Consider the following 19,219-nt stretch of genomic DNA (forward strand, 5'->3'; position numbering starts at 1 on the left):
GGGAGCAGCATATGTTTGGGACAGAAGACTATGCTATTAAGGGGACATGGCTTCAGAGAGTGTCAAATGGCACAGAACTTCCAAGAAATAAAATACAAGGCTGCCTATATTCAGGTTTATAACACATTTGTAAAAAAGTATATACGTAAAGTGGCCAACCCCTTTAATAACATAATATAAATGCGAGCTGGAACCATCAAGTGAAGTGTACATTTCCATCTCAGTACACAGTAGTCTTCCTTAAAGATTCTAGGACTCTGTATTATTCAATATTTGGACCTAAAACTCAGACATATTATAGCTATGTGAAATTGGCCTTGGTCAATTAAGTACTCACATGGTTATATTCACTCACAATTTTGAACAGAATTGCTCAGTTTACAGCATATTACATTGTGTGCTGTTTCCGTTGGGTCGGTGAGGGGTGATTCCGATTTAATCCATATGGCTAGCGGCATCATTTGTAGAGGTGTGGGTGTGTAAACCGGGATTAGTGCATATGAAAGAATGATTACAAAGGGTGGCTCATGCTCTGCATTACACAGACAACATAGTGAAGTAAATGGCCACTGTGTTATGCTTAGTGTCCACAGGGGACGCTGAAGGGAAATTGAACACCTTCTGCCAGATTACACCAGAGATTACAGATGATCGCTGGGGGTCCCAGATGGGGAGAATTTAGTGATCCGTTTATTTCAAGAGACCCAACAAGTAGAAATTGTCCAAACTGAAGAACCCCTTTTAGTGGCCTTATTCTACAGTGCCAGTAGTTTGTGCAGCTGTTTGCGGAGTGCTGTGAAATTACCACTGTGTATGCAATGGAGCTAGCAGCATTTCTGCGTAGTCGACTCTGCTATTGATTCCGTCGGAAAGCCGGAAACCTGCCGGAATGGTGACGAACGGAAACCATTAGCGATGTTTCCGTCACCATTGATGTCAATGGTCACTGAAACGGAAGCTGTGATTTCACTTTCCGTTGCAGGGTTCACCGACGGAAACCTCAGACGGAACCCCGGAACGGAAAGCGAACAGTGATGTGAACAGGCCCTTACTGTGACTGCTATGGCAGCTCCAGCTATAGGGGAAATATTCAGTGTAAAAAAATAAAACTTTCAAATCCCCAAATGGTCGTTTTTTATCTTTTTGGGGAACACTTGATAAAAAAAATTAAAAAAAAACACATCAGTAAAAAAATAAATGGATAAAAGCTATAAAATAAAAACAAATCTTAATTTAAAAAAAAAATCAATAAACGACCAACCCATCAAGTGCAAAGCCCTGCCACTGATGCAGTGACCCTGGACTAGGGATAATGGCAGTGAAAAAGATATTTCTATTTTAGTTTTTTTCCCGTGATTTACAAAATCGCGTTGTACTTGAAAAACATTACATTTTTATCATTTTGGTGACCCTGGGAAAAGGCTATGTCATTATACTAGGTAGCCCATTTGACTTTTACTGTAATATGACAATGCAGGAATAGTTCTACAGGTAGCTCTCAGAAGTGATCTCAGATCTGGGAATTAACTATTATTTACGAGAGTATAATAAATTAGGAAAAACAGTACACAAAGCACTTTACTCCATTCCAGGCATGGGAATGTGGTTAATGTATAATAAAAAAACATTATTATTTATAAATGATGTTCTAGAAATTTATTCTGATGTAGAATAGGTCAGATAAAAGTCATCCTCCCTTTACCTGGCGAGATGGGGAGCGGCCGAACGTGTGAGAATTCAGACCCTACTTATTTCCCTATTTAGTACACATTATACTCACCCCTTGCATATTTTGTTTTATGGCAGACTGCATAACAGTGGAAACTTACGTGTCCATCCGATATTGAACCAGGCCCTACTGGTGTGGGATGTATCCCAGCGCATGTTCTACTCCACTGGCATCACTAGGCACATACCCCTATGGCACTGTAAAGCTCTCCCAGAATTGTTACAGCTCTCCTTTGATATACCCTGGCACAAGAATGGTATTTGGTATCTATCCCATGTATATTCTGACTCTGGTATTAAGACCTTCCCAGCACTGCAGGAGGAATTTGCTCTCCCCTCTTCCAAATTGTTCTCCTATTTAAGGGTCAAACATGCACTGGAGACTCAGCTGGGCCCCGGGGTAATAACGTACCAAAGCTTCCCTTTTCCTAACTTTCTGCTTTCTCCCCCTGTTAAACACCTGATTTCTTGATTTTATGGCTTATTATCCTTAAAGTCTAGAGAATCTATGCTTGTCTCGCTGAAATTTAAATGAGAAGGTGATGCAGGTTCGCTGTCTGATAAGTGGTACAGGGCCGTCCATTCTCCTAAAATTGTATCATCCAATTATAATGAGCTGCTCACACAATTTTACATATTGCATAGGGAATATTATACCACATCTAGATTACATAATTTTCATCCGTACTACCCTGACGAGTGCACTAAATGTGGGATCACCTCGGGTTATTTTAATTATTTGGTGTTGTCTTGACCCAAGGTGGCCGGGTTCTGGGATCAGGTTATCAAATTCCTGAACGATGAGATGGAGTCTCCTGTCCCGCTGTGCCCTAAAATCTGTCTATTCACTCCTGACCCGGCAGATTAGGACTCCAGTCATATCCATACATTTATTGTAGAGACATTATATTATGCCAAGAAGCTGTTAGCCAAGACTTGGTTGTCCTGTCGGGCCCCTATGTTTGCAGAATGGCTGTCCCTGGTTGGTAGTATGTTACCTCACAAGAAATGGTTATTCCAACATTGCAGCCATCTATCCCAAATGTTGGTGAATTTGAGAGGACGGTTTCTATCTCCTGCTACTGTCTGCTCCCCCCAACGCAGCACTTCTGACTCGCCCCCGAGCCCTTAATCGGTTTGCTGCCACGGATGTAGCTCATATTTGGCCCAGGTCCAGTTGGCCCCTCTTACAATCCATGTAAACATTATACATCATAGACCTCTGCCTTTAATATGGTGTAGAATAGGTCCTGATCTTCTGCTGCATGGTACCGGACATGTTTATACTTTTATGCATCTCTACATGTTGAATCTCTTTGAGTTTTTAGTTAACTAATTACTTTTTTGTATTATGCTTTAGGCAGTGATCGGCTTTACACACTGGTTCATAAACATTCAAGGAGTGTATACTTTTCAGATACCCTTGCTCGCTTTATATTGTATTGTCTGACATTTCTTTACTCTATGTATTGCATTGTCCTACTCAAATGTGCTGGTGACTTCTCTGATGGATCGCTATATTGAATTGCTGATTTCCTTTGTACTAGCAATGAACATGTCTATACATCTCACTGCTCTGTATTTACTTCTGATGTTTTACAATAAACGTTATTTGTGAATTAAAAAAAAAAAAAGAAGTCATCTTACCTTTTGTAGGGCTTCTTCTGTTTTTTCTGGGCTAGTCTTCAGTGCTTGGGAAGCATCATTTATAGGTATAGGCATGAATCTCAATGTATAATTCCTGAAACACAAAGTTCATATTCTTTTAATACACAGTATAATTTGGCCATAAAAGGGTTTTCTGGTTTTATGTTAATAAAGCTTAATTTCTGTATAAATGAAAAGTCCTAAAACTTTAAATTATTATTTTTTTAATTTCTCACCATTTTCAAGATATTAGTTTGCGGTCAGTGAATGAAAACACTCTTGTTTAAATTCACAGGCTGCAAACCAGTAAAAACCTGGTTCTGTCCTGAGCTGAGAAGAGGATGCAATTGTATCCAGTCTAGGCAATGGTCTTTGAGCTAAATATATCATCATTAGCAGCAGCAGTTTGTTGCAATGTACCAGTCTGGAGTCCAGGCTCTTTAGCAGAATTAGCTTCTTCAATATACATTGTACAGAATCAGCATATGGAGTACTTAGAGTGATGCAACACACAAAAAATACGTCTAATTTCTCCATTCAATGCTGAACGTTCATTCATTAGAACAGTTAATTTACAATGAAGCCTGTCTTGCATTTTAAGTCTTCAATTCAATTTGCAGAGAAATGTATGACCGGATTCATGCATTACATATTCAGCGCCAGTATCCCCCTCCATAAATCACATCTGAGGGAGACAATCCAGCTAGCTTCTGTACGGCTAATATCTCAAGCAATTAAGAGAGATCCGAATAGCAGATAGGACATCATGTACAATGGAGAGGCACTGTGACTCACCGAACACCTTGGTTTAAAGGGAACCGGTCACATTGAAAATGCAATTCATTCTGTGGGTAGCATGTTATAGAGCAGGGGGAGCTGAGCAAATTCATACATAGTTTTGTGGGTAAGATTCAGTATAACTTGCAATTTATTCATTTAAACCTCTGCTCACTCTGGACTTAGGACTTAGGGGTGTTTCTAATCACTGATTGACAGCTATCTCTCTATTCAGACTCATACAGGGAAGGCGGTTAGTGTATAGGATCACCTACCGGACTCCGAAGACCAGAATAAGCAGAGGCTTAAATGAATGAAGCGCAAGTTATACTAAATGAAAAAACATACTACGGCCTCATGCACACGGCCGTGCCCGTAATCACGGTACGCGGCAAAGTATGGGAGCATGGCCCGTAAAATATGAAAATAGGACATGCACCATAATTCCCGGCTCAGTTCTACGGCACGGACACCTATCCGTAGCGATAGGAAAGGTGTCCGCGGCCAATAGAACTGAATCGGTCCGCAATTCCGGAGATTTTTTATGGCTGTGTGCATGGGGCCTAATTCCATGCAAATATCGTCCTTGAGCCACCATACTGCTGATCATTCATATCCATCATGTATATAGTTTTGTTACATCAAATATTGACTTAGGGGAATCAGGAAGCTACTTTACCATAAACATGCATCAACATAATTTTTTTACGTTTTCAGACACAATTCAGTGTACAACTTTCCATAAAACAAAGTCATGATGGAAACACTGGTAAAAAAAACAAACACTAATGCCAGGTAAAAAAATAAAATAAAGAAGAAGTGCAGTCCACCTTTCTATACTAAGAACATCATCTTGAGAATCTTTGCCCTTATTTAATTGCTTGAATATGGTGTTGGTTTCCCTGCTCATCTCAGTCTACCCATGTTATTTTATTCATTTTGTGCTTTCTATTCATGGGCTTCTTTTGTAACATCAGACATATATACAAAATGACATTTTCTTCTGCAATTTGCATATCATTACATCCGATTGTGAAGCAAGAGCTCTTCTCCCACCAAGTGTATTTGTCAAGGTAACACAAAGCTCTGCATTGAAATGTTATTTTGGCAACACTTTTTTCATCTTATCCAAATTATACACGCCGAGATATAGTAGAGCCGCACTGCAGAAAGGGGAAAAGAACACAGGGCAGGCTGGATGTGTATTTTCTTCATCTGATCCTTCTAGAGAGGAATATGAGGTTGCATTTTAATCAGCATTTACATATTTCTATATTTAATTCATGATCAGAAGGCCTTCGAATTTATTGCGGTCTATGTGAATTGTAAGATTGGGCCATTGTGGAAATGTATGTCAATAACCAATAGGATTAATTGCATTTAAATACCAGTGTAATGAACAATTATTTAATAATTATTGTTAATAAGTGAAAATCCTTGTTTTCTGCAGCTTCATCACATTTATCAACTATTTTGTTGCTAGTACAACACTTTCAATTTAGATAAAACCTATGGTGGATTAGCAACATTGCCTGAGATTTCACTGTCAAATTGTACGCTATGGTGTGAATACGATATATATACTAGAAGGCATGTAAGCGTCTCACTAGAACGTTTCCATTAGAAGTGAAAAAAGTGTAATAAATCATGCATTAAGAGCACCCACCATTTCTTTTTAAGCCCATTATTATGCAGGCTAGGATAGGAATAGAATGTCAAGCCTTCTGCCATGGCGTTCTCTGCAGTAAGCACTGTGCCGATTCAGCTTTGATTTGAGACAGACTGGTTGCTAGGGATACATCTAAAGCCTTTTAAAAGGGGTTATATGCTAACACATGCCTAGCAACAAGTCTTTCTCAGACTTTAGATAGCTCAGTGGCTTAGTAGTTAGAACTGTTGCCTCGTCCAAGCATTTCAATTTGACCAAGGGCAACATCTACATGGAGTTGGCAGTTCTACTCCTGTCTGCGTGGGTTTCCACCAGGTACTTCGGTTTCCTCTTACACCCATTTTCAGAGGTTAACTGGCCCCCTTGAAAATGGCCCTTGTGTGTGTGTGTGTATATATATATATATATATATATATATATATATGTGACATCGGAAAATTAGATCGTGAGCCCTATTCAGGTGACAATATCTGTATAGTTCTGTGGAAAACGTTGGTGCAATACAAGTAACCGGAAATAAATAAAATGCTACATTGGCAGCAAGATGAGGGCAGATAGTGGGCAATGAGGATTGGCAGTACTCTAAATGTTTTTAACCCCTTGTCAATTTTAGTATTACTTTTTTTTTTACATGAATTTAGATGGTGCACCTCTTTAGGAGGACTTTCTAAGTACAGTTGGAGAGAATGACCTACACTTGTGTACAGTCAGAGGATGGTGACAATACTATTATACACCAACTATAATATTACTTAACCCCATCTTTCTTTCTGCAAGCTCTCCGTTCACATTGTTCTGAGAAATTTTGGTGATTTTGATTGGATGATGAGCGTATGCAACATCTGATGGAGATCTTGTAGATTTCTTTGTGTAAATTGCAACTGTATCATGACATTTGATCAGTATGGATAATTTAGCTAGTAGATCAATACTGGCAGGGTATGTAACCTTATTTATATAACAATATTATACTTACTTTTCCAGGGCTACAGATATATCCTGAAATCCTTGGGCTGTGATGTTGTTCTTGTCCCATATCACAGTCCTGTCATAACCAAAAATGCATACATTAATGCCTAATTTATCATACTGTATGGTTTATCCACATGTAATATCTTACTATTCAACTCACCTGAGCTTGGTGTTGATCTGCAATGCTTTGGCCAACATCTTGGCCCCCATATCTCCCATGCTATTGCCACTGATATCTACTTTGGTCAATGATGTATTGCTACCAAGAGCATTTATGATGATCGTCACATCTGTCTTTAGTTTAGAGTCCGCTAGAGACAATGACTGCAAGGGCTGCAGAGACAATAATTCATAATCAATAATGTATTACACTTACATTTTGCAGTTTAAAGTGCAAAATTCCCAGTAGGCAAAGTGTGAATAATAACTCTGAAATAAGAGACAACGTAATGATCCTTGGTAAAATGTAACATATCTAAACTATACTTTATACGATCAACAATTGATTGGGTATGATTAATGGAAGATGCAATAATTTCAAATATTGGTATGAACTGGAAGCCATTGGTTAATAACAATAAGAACATTAAATTCAGCAGGAAATCAGTTTAAAATAATGGACAACCAATGCCACTCTAGCTGTGTGGATAGAAATGAGAACGGTATTAAAAGGCTTTTCTAGGATTAAAACATTGATAGCCTACCATTAGGATAGGATATCAATATTTAATTTGTGGAGGTCTAACCCCCACCGATCATTAGAACGGTGGGGGCCCCACGCACCATACCCCCTGCCATCACTTGAATAGGGCTGAGCTGCAGTACCAGGCACCGCCACACATACAGTTCAGCCGCCGTGGTCGATCCAGGATTAACATTGAAGGTGCTGCCGTGCTTGCTGGTTTTCCTTATAATCCCTATCCATCAGACAATGATGGTTTATCCCAAAGAAGGGCAATTATTGCTTTAGTCCCAGAAAAACACTTTGCAAATTATTTTACTAGTAAATAAAAGCCCCCGAGGAGTCTCCTGAATTATTACAATCATCTTTTCAGCTGTTTTTTAGTTATATTTATTTTTAGAAAGCTTTACGACAACCCACATGAGCTACATACTCAGACTCCAGAACAAGAGCTCTACATTTGGAATGGAACATTACATAACTTGGCAGATACGTCATTCAGGTCCTTCATTTAAAGGTGATTTTTTTTAATGTCATTTTAATATATAGTACAAGGATAAATAAATAATTCTCTTGGTCGCATAGTGGTTTTATATTTGGATGACCAGTATTGGCCTTTAACTAAACATAACACAACGCCGGGGTTTATTTTAGTGAAAACTTTCCTATATGTGAACGTCTGAGATCCGACAATACACACCAAGGAATAACCTGCTGAGAGAATATTTTTAGAATGTGGTGCTTTTTAATTTATAACACTTCACACCATGAGAAGTCAGAGAAGGAAAGAAAACATAAAGCCAGGCGTTAAATGCTGCAAATTTACTTGTGACCATGAAAAATGAAAGAAAAAAAAGAAAAGAAAATCCGTCTTAAATAGTGAGTGAGCCAGAGGCATTTTCTTCTCTGTGATGTAAAGTTGAAGTTGCCCATTAGGAGCAGGGATAAAAAGGATATTACTTGATGAAAGACGGAGCTTTGAAAAAAACAGGGGAAGCTATAAAATCAAGCAGCTCTCTCTGTGGGGAAAAGCAGGTTTTTAACAGAAGTGCTCCGACATATTTAATCTCTCCAGCAGGTTAATCTTGCATATTTCATTTACTTTAGAAACCTGAATTTGGAACAGAATTTGACTCCAAGAAAAACAAATCTCTGGGAGAAATGAGAACAGGGACTTTATAGTTGTGGGAGTAAATCTGACATCTCCTTCGGAAGGCAAAATGTTTGTACCTCTTATTAACCTGCATTGCATCGAGCCTGTGATGTCAGACTTGGGAACGCTACACTGTGTATGGAGGAAAGGAGAGATGCCACCTCATTTATGCCCCCGCAACCAATAAATGTACAAGTTTAGATCTCGTCCCTTTCCTAATAGAAAGAGCTATTATACTTGTGCTTCAAACCACTCTTCTCTGCTGTCCTCAAAAGCTGTACGGTCACAGAATTCCAGAATGTTCTGCTGCTAGTATTTAGATGATAGAAGCTGACCAGCAGTTACTAGTCATTCGACATAACACAAAAAGAGGATACAAAGTCAATGCAATACCAATTATACTATGTAGTACAATACCTGGAGCTGGTTATAATGGTACAGCAGGGGGCCATTCAATTTTGTCTCAGAAATTTATTCATGCAAGATGCATTGTAATGCTCTGGATAAAATATAGGTCTTATCATGTAAGGCTCTGTTCACATCTGCATGGTCCATTTTCAGTGTTCTGCTCCGTCATAGGTGCACAACAACAAACATGATGGCACTGACGAATCAGTCGAATGACGGACACCGACGCCTGATAGAACCCATTGACTAGGATGGGGTTTGCCGGGTTTCAGTCAGGGTGTCCGTCATTTTAACAGACAAAACAGCTCTGCATGCTGCGCTATTTTGTCCACCATTTTTGACCGGATATGCTATGGCGCCTCGAACACAGCCTAAAGTAGATATATACTTTAGGTTGTGTTCGAGGCGCCGTAGCATATTCAGTAAAAAATGGTGTACAAAATAGTACAGCATGCATTACCCTATCTCTAATTAGGACGATGTAGGGAACAAAATATAAAAATAAAAGTGTAGAAAAATCTTAAAGCACTACATATGTTCAGTTATTTAGAAACCGTAAATATAATGACTTAGAAACACTTTAGTTGACTGAATCAAAAGCGGTTATTCAATAATGTAGCATCCATAGCCGCGGGCCGTCGGGTCTACTCACCTCCTGACGCCCGCAGCCATGGATCTGTGAGCGCTGGTCCCCATCTCCTTCCCAGGAGACGCCAGCGCTCACTTCAGCTCCGGTCCGCTGTGTCCCGTAGGGAGCGCGCACGCTCGTGCCCGCTCTTAAAGGGTCAGCACGCACATGAAGGAAATCATCATCATCAACACACATGATTTCCTGGACTATAAGAAGGCCCCAGCCCTTCTGATCTTTGCTTGAGCGTTGTTAGTATTCCCAAGTTGGTCTTGCAAATGGTCCCTTTGTGTTTGCTGTTCCAGTTGTTACCCGTGCCCTGTTACCTCTTCCTGTATCCCGTGCTGTGTTCTTGTTCCTGTGCCTACTAGTTGGAGTCGGGTCTACTGCACTGGTGTCATCCGCCACGTCCTGTGTCATCTGCCTTCTCCAGAGGGATTCACCACGTCTGGCACAACCTGCGGCACCTGCTGTCATCCGCCACGTCTGGCGTTATCTGCTGCACCCATCTCCATCCGTGCCAGAGCTGCGGCCACTGTCTGGACTATCCAGGTACCCTTGTGCGGGACTTTGTATTGCTGGGGTTCCCTGTTTGGCCAGCTGCCTCCCTGCTGCGGCCACATACCCACACACCGTGACAATACCCTCAGGCCATGGACCCCGCTGGTCAACCCGAGACCTTGACGACACAAGCCGTGCTGACTGAGATGCAAGACCTCCAGTCACAGCAAGACCAACTCCTCCTGTAAGTGAACGCCATTGTCCATCGGCTGGTTGCTCCAACCGCAGTCGTCACCGCACACATTCCTGCTACACTTCCCCTGTGCTTCTTGCCGCTACCTCCACGGTATGACGGAGACACGAGGACCTGCAGGGGATTTTTGAATCAGTGCCTGATCCACTTCAGACTACATGCCAGGTCCTTCTCTTCGGATGACTTCCGGATCGCCTTCATCATCTCTCTCCTTACTGGCAAAGCCCTGGCATGGGAAAATCCTCTGTGGGAACATCAGGGACCAGAGACCCGTGACTTGCATTGCTTATTACTGACCTTCCGCTCGATCTTTGAGGAACCTGGGAGAGTTTCTTCGGCTGCTGCATCTCTGCTGATCCTACACCAGGGCGTCCTCTCCGTGGGCGAGTATGCCATTCAGTTCCGTATGGTCGAAGAAACCCCTTCCAGGTAGCACCTTTTGGGATGGGTGCTCTAATGGGCTCCCTCTGCTTTGTCAGGTGGTATTCAAATATGGTAATTGAAGTATCAGCAGTGCACCGGGAGATCAATAAAGACAATAGCAATCTGTCGTCTCAATCAATATTCTCATTTATTATCAAGATACATAGGTTAATATACCCTCAGGGCGTACCCTCTAACCAGGGTGTTACCTCTCATGGAACAACCAATCATAACATTTTACACGTAGACTGAAAATACGTCATAGGGTACCTTCCCACTGAGGTCACGTGATCTTTCTAACACCTGCAAATCCTGGCCTACAAACAATAGAAATGTAGGAGGTTTTCATAAGGCTATGTGATGATTTCATATATGTGTGTGAAATACTGAGATAAAGAATTAATTGGAAATATAATGATTATTTCAGGTCTAGGCGTTCTGCCAGACTCCTATCTACCAGTATTGAAGGCCACGAAAAAGAACACGAAGTAATAACTTATTCCCTTGTGATTTAAGCAGAACCAGAAAGAGGTCATTACAAAATGGAGAATACATATCTTCATAATCCGGCATCCTGCTTGATAATTCATAGTGTAATTTAATACAGAGAACATAAGCAATTTGACCATCCATCACAAACCCCCCTTTTTCTCATATTAAAATACAGAGATTAAGAATTATCTGATTATAAACTTAAAACAAAATAGTGAATAGGGCCACTACTAATAATATAATGCAATCACCAAGTTCAGGTTTGGGTATAGGGTCCCGTCAGTGCATTTCTAATTGGTCCTCCAAAGATAGATAGAGCATATCCTAACTTGGTGTGCCAAGGTAAGTGTACCAATGGGTGGGCTTTTTGCTTTCCCTCCCTTTTGTACAGCATATGTTTTGGTACTTTATCATAAGGAAGTGCATCCTTGTCCCATGTCCAGGTAGCAGACTGTAACCTAGCTAGGGTACAGGTACCTGTGGTAGTCTGCGGGATCCATTTATATGCATTATGTCCGCACACTATATATATATCATGGGGAAGGTCAAACCATTGCATACTTCCTAGGGTTAACATATGAGCAAAATGAACTAAGGGAAAAGACTGCTGTAATACACACCAAGGACAATTTGTTCCCAAAGACCCATGGTATACTCCTGTGCATCCACAATACATAGTTTCATTTCCTTGTAAGTCTGTTTCTTCCATATACCCTGGATAACGTTTACAATCAGTCTTACTTCCTGAAGGGAAGAAATGGCCATATTCCCAACTACCATTATGTATGTACCGTTCTACCAGACTTGGTCTAAATACATCTGAGGTCTGTTGGGTTTTATTGAAGCTTATCTTTATGCCTTTTATGGGGATCTCACCTAGTGTCAGTGTTTTAGTGACATTTTTAGGGACCCATTTTCCATTTTCCTTTTGTGTGAGAATCAGTGCCTTACCAGGTATCCGGGTTAGATTTACCTGCCACCGGGGATCCTCCATCCATCCTGCTATGGGTAAGGGCACACTGGTATTAGACCATGTATACCTTTTTGTCAGGTCCTTTGTCAGGATGGTAGTGTGGTTAAATGGATTTACATGGGGGTGTATGTGACAAGTGTGATGAATGTGTGTGTAGTGTGATGTTGAATACATCTGTGAGAAGACATACATATCAAATTGTTGAAACTGTATGGCTCCCAGCCCAGAAGTAATATCCACTTCATAGAAGACGATATACACTCAGTGCAAGGAGGAGCAATTGTGTCTATATTGAATTTGCACTCAATACCATTACCCAGTACAATAGGGAAAACTTTGAATACTGTATTAGAAAATCATTTATATTTTCCTAAATTCACTGCCAAACAGTGATATTGTGTGTAAGGGTCCATAAACCAGTTGTATGCATTGCCAGACTGGCATAAGGTGGGAATCAGTACAGACTGATTTCTAGCACATGATAATCCGGCATATACACTTTGATGTAAAATAACATCCAAGTAATTAAGTCTGTAGTAGTATAACATCAGACCGCTGGATTGAATACCGTTGTAATATAACATCCTGTATTCATTGAATGACCCTGACACTTATCCCAGGTGCCACCTGTGTCGTAGTAGTAATTACAGTGAAGAACATTGGTATTGGCTCAGACCCAGAGCCCCTAAAGAAATCATCACCAACATACATAACAGGCCCCTAAACTACAACCCACAGAGTGAACGGCTGAGCGGGGAGGATAATATATATATGTTACCAAATATAATTTGCATGTGAAACCATTACAAAGTGCTAGAGGAAAGAGTTTGGGATATATGCTACATCACAGGCTGTTTGAACTGAAAGACACACCCCGCCAGCAAGTGTTCTGCATAAGTGAAAGAGACGAAGGGTTTGTAGAAGTTTGAAATGAATGTGACCAACTCCTGCTTGAATCAATGGAAGTTCATGAATGTAGATTGTGTTGAAGGATTTGCTCTTGCAATTTGTGGATTGGCAGCATTTTGTCTGTTCTTGATGTTCAAAACAGTGAGGGATCAGAGAAAAGGATATCCCACTGCTAGAATAGTCTGAAGGAACGACTTTTGATATTGATAGTCTTTCTGAAACTGTAAGATAGATTGTCTGAGATATCTGTCAACAGACTAAGGCCTGTCTGTTTGGAGCTGGGGAGTTTTCCGGAGACTACCCTACGCCCTCTGACCATGGGGTCAGAAAATAGTAAGACAAAAATGCGGGACAGCCCTGAGACATGGGTCTCTGCCATCAAAATAGTAGAAAGAGCAAAAGGATCTGAGGCTGTGAAGGATTGTAAAAGAATGTTTAAAATGATGGGAGTTGGGTCCTATGGAACATTAGCAGAATGTGATTGGAAAAGATTTATGACAAATTGTGTTGGATGGTTGAAAGACAATAACATGGTGGAAAAAGCCCAAATGTAGTATGAGGTAGCACAGAGAGTGAGTAACACAGAACATAAGAGTATGGAAGAAAATCATGGAATAATGTATGATTTATATGACCCTTTAAGTGAAAAGCTCCTCACTAATGTGTTAACCCCTTTACAACTGCCAAACAGCCCCACAGCAGCAACTGCGCCATCTCCTTGTCCTGAAAATAGCAAGAAAGGCAGCTGCTGGACATGTCCACACTGTGGGCAGCAGAACCCCCTCACTGCAGGATATTGTGTCAGTTGTGGTACGCAGCGCCCCACTAGATTGTTTCCGTTAGTATCAAGTATCCATACACACAGGGGACCAAAACCAGTAGATGTAGACGGGCAACCAGTACCTGGGGCAATAGGGGAAATCCAGTCACATGAAGCCACTGTGTATCGCCCCTGGAGCCCGGCTGATTTACTAGCTGTATGTAACACACTCCCAGACCCACGTAAAACACCCAGCGCTTTCCATAGAAAGCTGCGAGCAGTACATCTAGCTTACCGTGCTACATGGTCAGATATGGAGAGCCTGGTAGAAACAAAGGGAGGGGAAGTGCTCAAAAATCAAATTCAAGCTGCTATTACAAATCCCGTACCAGCAAATAAAACCAATGAGCAATCAGGACTAGAATACCTGAACGCTATGCAGCCCTGGGTAGATGCTACTCAACAGGATCGAACTGACTGTTTAACATCTTGGGAAAATGACATAAAACGGTCAGTCCCTGATTATGCCACAACTTTACAGCAGCAGTGGTTAGATCACGGGTATGAAGAAGGTGATGCAAAAGACTTGCGCCTACTAAAAATAACTTTTATGTCCGGTCTTAAGCCGGCAGTACAAGAAGCTGCTAAAAGAACCCGTCTCGCCCCGATGCAACAAAAGGGGGGCTATAGAGGAAGAGGCAGGGAACAAAAAGACACTTTGAGAACCCAGAGAAGGGATCTTAGCCAGATTACATGCTGGAATTGTGATAAGAAGGGTCATTATTCAGCCCGATGTCCCTCCCGTCCAGTTGAGCCTCCCAATTCTTTGATTGCTGCATAGGAAACTGGCAACACTGATGTCTCCCTCTGCCCAGTGCTCCCCCCGACAGGTCCATCATTGATGGTGCCTGTAACTTTACCCACAGGGGAAAATACCTCTTTTCTAGTAGACACAGGGGCAGCCAGAACTTTATTACAAACCAAATATGTACCGGCAGAGTTGCTATCACCAGACTATATAGATTGTGAAGGGGTGGAGGGAACATCATTTCAGTTACAGTTAACAAAACCAATGCGACTGAATATACATGACACACAATCAATTGTCTCCCGTGTGTTAGTGTCACCACACACTCCCTACAATTTATTGGGGACAGATGTACTCTGCCCTGGGAGCAGCATTGGACTTTTCTTCTGGCACACCTACATTAACCTCTGCCATTCCAGAGTCCCTGCTATGCAAACTCCTTAGTATGGCAAGTATGCCGGACACTGAAAAAGCCCCCAGTACCCCTCCCCTTTGGTTGGCAGACATCCCAGAAAAACTATGGGCACAAGATAAGATGGATGTAGGAGTTTTAAATGTGCCGCCTGTACAAGTAAATTTAAAACCAGACATGCAGAACCGTCCTGTATGTATAAACCAATATCCTCTGAGTCCACAGCAAGACGCTGCTATAGAAAAGGATATTAACTCCTTACTGGAAAACAATCTCATAGTGCCCATAATCTCGCCTTTCAACACTCCTCTTTACCCAGTAAAGAAAAAGACACTGCCCGGTCAACCTGTACAGTACCGGATGGTACATGACCTACGGGCTGTGAATGCTGCGACAATAATTAATACACCACAAGTGCCTAACCCACATACCCTGCTCAACCAGGTCCCCGGCACTGCAGTCTATTTCACAGTTGTAGACTTAGCCAATGCTTTCTTCTCCATCCCGCTGGATAAAGAGTGCCAGCAGTATTTTGCATTTACACATAGGGGAAGACAGTATGCTTGGGTAGTGCTGCCACAGGGTGCCGCAAACTCCCCTGATATCTTCTCACGTACCATGAAAGATATTCTGGACACCTGGCAGCCCCCCAATCAGTCCTCAGTTCTACTACAATATGTAGATGATTTGTTACTTTGTAGTGAGAGTCTGGAGAACAGTGAAACAGATTCTAAATCACTATTAATGTTCCTAGAAGAAGTTGGCTGTAAAGCGAGCAAGCACAAGTTGCAATTATGTGCCAAAACAGTTGTTTTCCTTGGTCACTGTATTTCCCAAGGTATGAAATACTTAACTCCTGACAGGCTGGAAATCATACAGAAACACCCAGTCCCTAGAAACCCTAAACAATTGAGGACTTTCCTGGGTTTAATAGGGTACTGCAGAGCCTGGATCAGGGATGCCTCTGCTATGATGCAACCATTATATGACTGTCTCACCTCTGACCCATTTGTACTGTCACCTGAGGCAATTGACAATTTTCACTCCCTGAAACTGTCCCTGACTACAAGGCCAGCATTGGGACTTCCTGACTACAATAAGCCATTTACTCTGTTCTGCCATGAACAGGCAGGCCATGCCTCTGGAGTATTAGCCCAAGATCATGGAGGCAAGATGCGACCTCTTGCTTATTACTCCCTTGCTCTGGATCCCATTGTACTAGGATCCCCGACATGCATACGCGCTGTCTCAGCAGCAGCAGCTTTAGTTGATAAAGCAACAGATATTGTACTCCAACATGACATTATTGTGCAAGTCCCACACGCAGTGCAAGAAATGATGAACACAGTCAAGACAAAACACTTATCAGTTGCAAGACTTACTAAAATTGAACTCTTCTGTCCCCTAATGTGACTATCAAACGTTGTGTTGTTCTGACCCCTTTGTAGAGACTTACATATACAAAGTACGTTTCCAGGGACTTAACAGAGTGGCTGAAACAAATGGTGTAACATAAAGTCTGTTACTTACCGCGCGGTTTTGGTTTCAGTGACTCCCCAGGTCCTTCCAGATTAGTGGACTTTGCACAAAATTCTCATTAGGAGGTCCCGGGTTTCGGCACCATAACTGTCGAAGGAACCCCTTCCAGGTAGCACCTTTTGGGATGGGTGCTCTAATGGGCTCCCTCTGCTTTGTCAGGTGGTATTCAAATATGGTAATTGAAGTATCAGAAGTGCACCGGGAGATCAATAAAGACAATAGCAATCTGTCGTCTCAATCAATATTCTCATTTATTATCAAGATACATAGGTTAATATACCCTCAGGGCGTACCCTCTAACCAGGGTGTTACCTCTCATGGAACAACCAATCATAACATTTTACACGTAGACTGAAAATACGTCATAGGGTACCTTCCCACTGAGGTCACGTGATCTTTCTAACACCTGCAAATCCTGGCCTACAAACAATAGAAATGTAGGAGGTTTTCATAAGGCTATGTGATGATTTCATATATGTGTGTGAAATACTGAGATAAAGAATTAATTGGAAATATAATGATTATTTCAGGTCTAGGCGTTCTGCCAGACTCCTATCTACCAGTATTGAAGGCCACGAAAAAGAACACAAAGTAATAACTTATTCCCTTGTGATTTAAGCAGAACCAGAAAGAGGTCATTACAAAATGGAGAATACATATCTTCATAATCCGGCATTCTGCTTGATAATTCATAGTGTAATTTAATACAGAGAACATAAGCAATTTGACCATCCATCACAGTATCCTGGCTGCTGCGTTAACCTGGAAAAACGAGGATTTGGTGGCCACACTCTGGCAGGGACTGTCTTCGGGGATTAAGAAAGAGCTGGCCGCTCGCGATCTGCCATCTACCCTGGACAATTGCCACCCGGGTTGACATGAGGATCCGGGAGTGATCCCAACAGGTTCTCGGGGAGAGAGAACTTCTTAGGCTGGATTCTACTTTCCAGCAAACCTTACTATCCTTCTCAGTCGTCCCACCAGAAGATCCTATGCAGATGAACCATGTCAAATTGTCTATCCAGGAGAGACAACGCAGACGCACTTCTGGACTTTGTCTGTATTGTGGCCTCGGAGCCCATATTGTGCGTCTGTGTCCCCAGAGAGACCCAATTGCCTAGGATTGGTCGGAGAGACAACTCTAGGTGGAACGGTAACTAATAAAGCATTCTGTTCCAAGTTGACTATTCCTGTGACCCTAGTATCCGGCGAGAGGACGCTTCAAGTTTCAGCCTATCTGTACTCTAGTTCTGCGGCAAACTTCATCCAAAAGGAGCTAGTGGAACATCTTCAGTTGGCCACAGTTCCTCTGGAGACATATTTGGCTGTTGCCTCAGTGAAAGGACTGCCTCTGCCTGATCCCATCGTTTCTAAAACCAGGCCGTTAAGGCTCCAGGTTGGAGTCCTTCATTCTGAACTAATTTCTTTCCTTGTTTTGCCCAAAACCATCAATCCTGTTCTGCTGAGCCTGCCTTGGCTTCGACGGCATGCCCCAGTCCTGGACTGGAATTCTGGAGAGGTTCTCCAATGGGGCTCCAAGTGCCTTGGTCGTTGTCTGTTGCAGATTCTTCCTGTCCAGCCTCCTCTGCCTCAGTCATTGGCGGGACTGCCCCCCCCAGCTCGCTCAGTTTGCAGATGTCTTCAGCAAAAGGGAGGCTGAGACGCTGCCTCCATATCGGACTTATGACTGCCCTATTGAACTGGTTCCTATTGCCTCTCTCCCCCGTGGCCGAGTATATCCTCTCTCCTTGCCAGAGTCTCTATCCATGTCGGCCTATATTAAGGAGAATTTGGAGAGGGGTTTCATACAAAAGTTTTCCTCCACGGCCGGGGCTGGGTTCTTCTTCGTTAATAAGAAAGACTGATCCCTTCGACCGTGCATGGACTACCGTGGTCTCAACCAGATCACAGTCAAGAACAAATACCCGTTGCCACTTATATCTGAACTGTTTGACCGTATACGAGGAGCCAACATTTTTTTCTAAACTAGACTTGCGTGGGGCTTATAATTTGATCCGAATCCGTCAAGGTGACGAGTGGAAGACGGCGTTCAACACTCGAGACGGGCACTATTAATACCTGGTGATGCCATTTGGACTGTGTAACGCTCCCACGGTCTTCCAGGAATTCGTTAATGATATCTTCTGAGATCTCCTCTATATCTGTGGTGTTTATCTCGATGATCTTTTGATTTTCTCCCCAGATCCGACGACTCATCGGAGGCATGTTCGTCAAGTTCTGCTACGATTAAGGGAGAATCGTTTATACGCCAAGCTGGAGAAGTGCATCCTTGAGAGGAGTTCTCTGCCCTTCCTGGGCTACATCATCTCGGATCAAGGTCTTAAGATGGATTCTGAGAAAGTGAGAGCTGTCCTGGAGTGGCCACGTCCTCAAGGCCTGAGGGCCATACAGCGTTTCCTGGGATTCGCCAATTTCTACCGGAAGTTTATCCCAAACTTCTCATCACTGATATCGCCCATTTCCA

At 42.2% G+C, this 19,219-nt stretch overlaps 1 protein-coding gene across 5 annotated transcripts in view; it reads right to left on the reverse strand.

Moving 5' to 3' along the window:
* CARMIL1 (capping protein regulator and myosin 1 linker 1) overlaps positions 1-19,219 on the reverse strand; it is a 489,111-nt gene that overhangs the window by 62,884 nt on the left and 407,008 nt on the right. For all 5 annotated transcript variants that reach the window (XM_075826549.1, XM_075826548.1, XM_075826545.1 and 2 more), the window contains 3 exons: positions 6,954-7,126; positions 6,798-6,866; positions 3,376-3,469 (listed from right to left, as the gene is read on the reverse strand). In XM_075826549.1, coding sequence (XP_075682664.1) covers positions 3,376-3,469; positions 6,798-6,866; positions 6,954-7,126 — 336 coding nt within the window. The remainder of the gene's footprint in view (positions 1-3,375; positions 3,470-6,797; positions 6,867-6,953; positions 7,127-19,219) is intronic.

This window comes from Rhinoderma darwinii, chromosome 5, assembly GCF_050947455.1.
Source record: "Rhinoderma darwinii isolate aRhiDar2 chromosome 5, aRhiDar2.hap1, whole genome shotgun sequence".
Taxonomy (NCBI): Eukaryota; Metazoa; Chordata; class Amphibia; order Anura; family Rhinodermatidae; genus Rhinoderma; species Rhinoderma darwinii.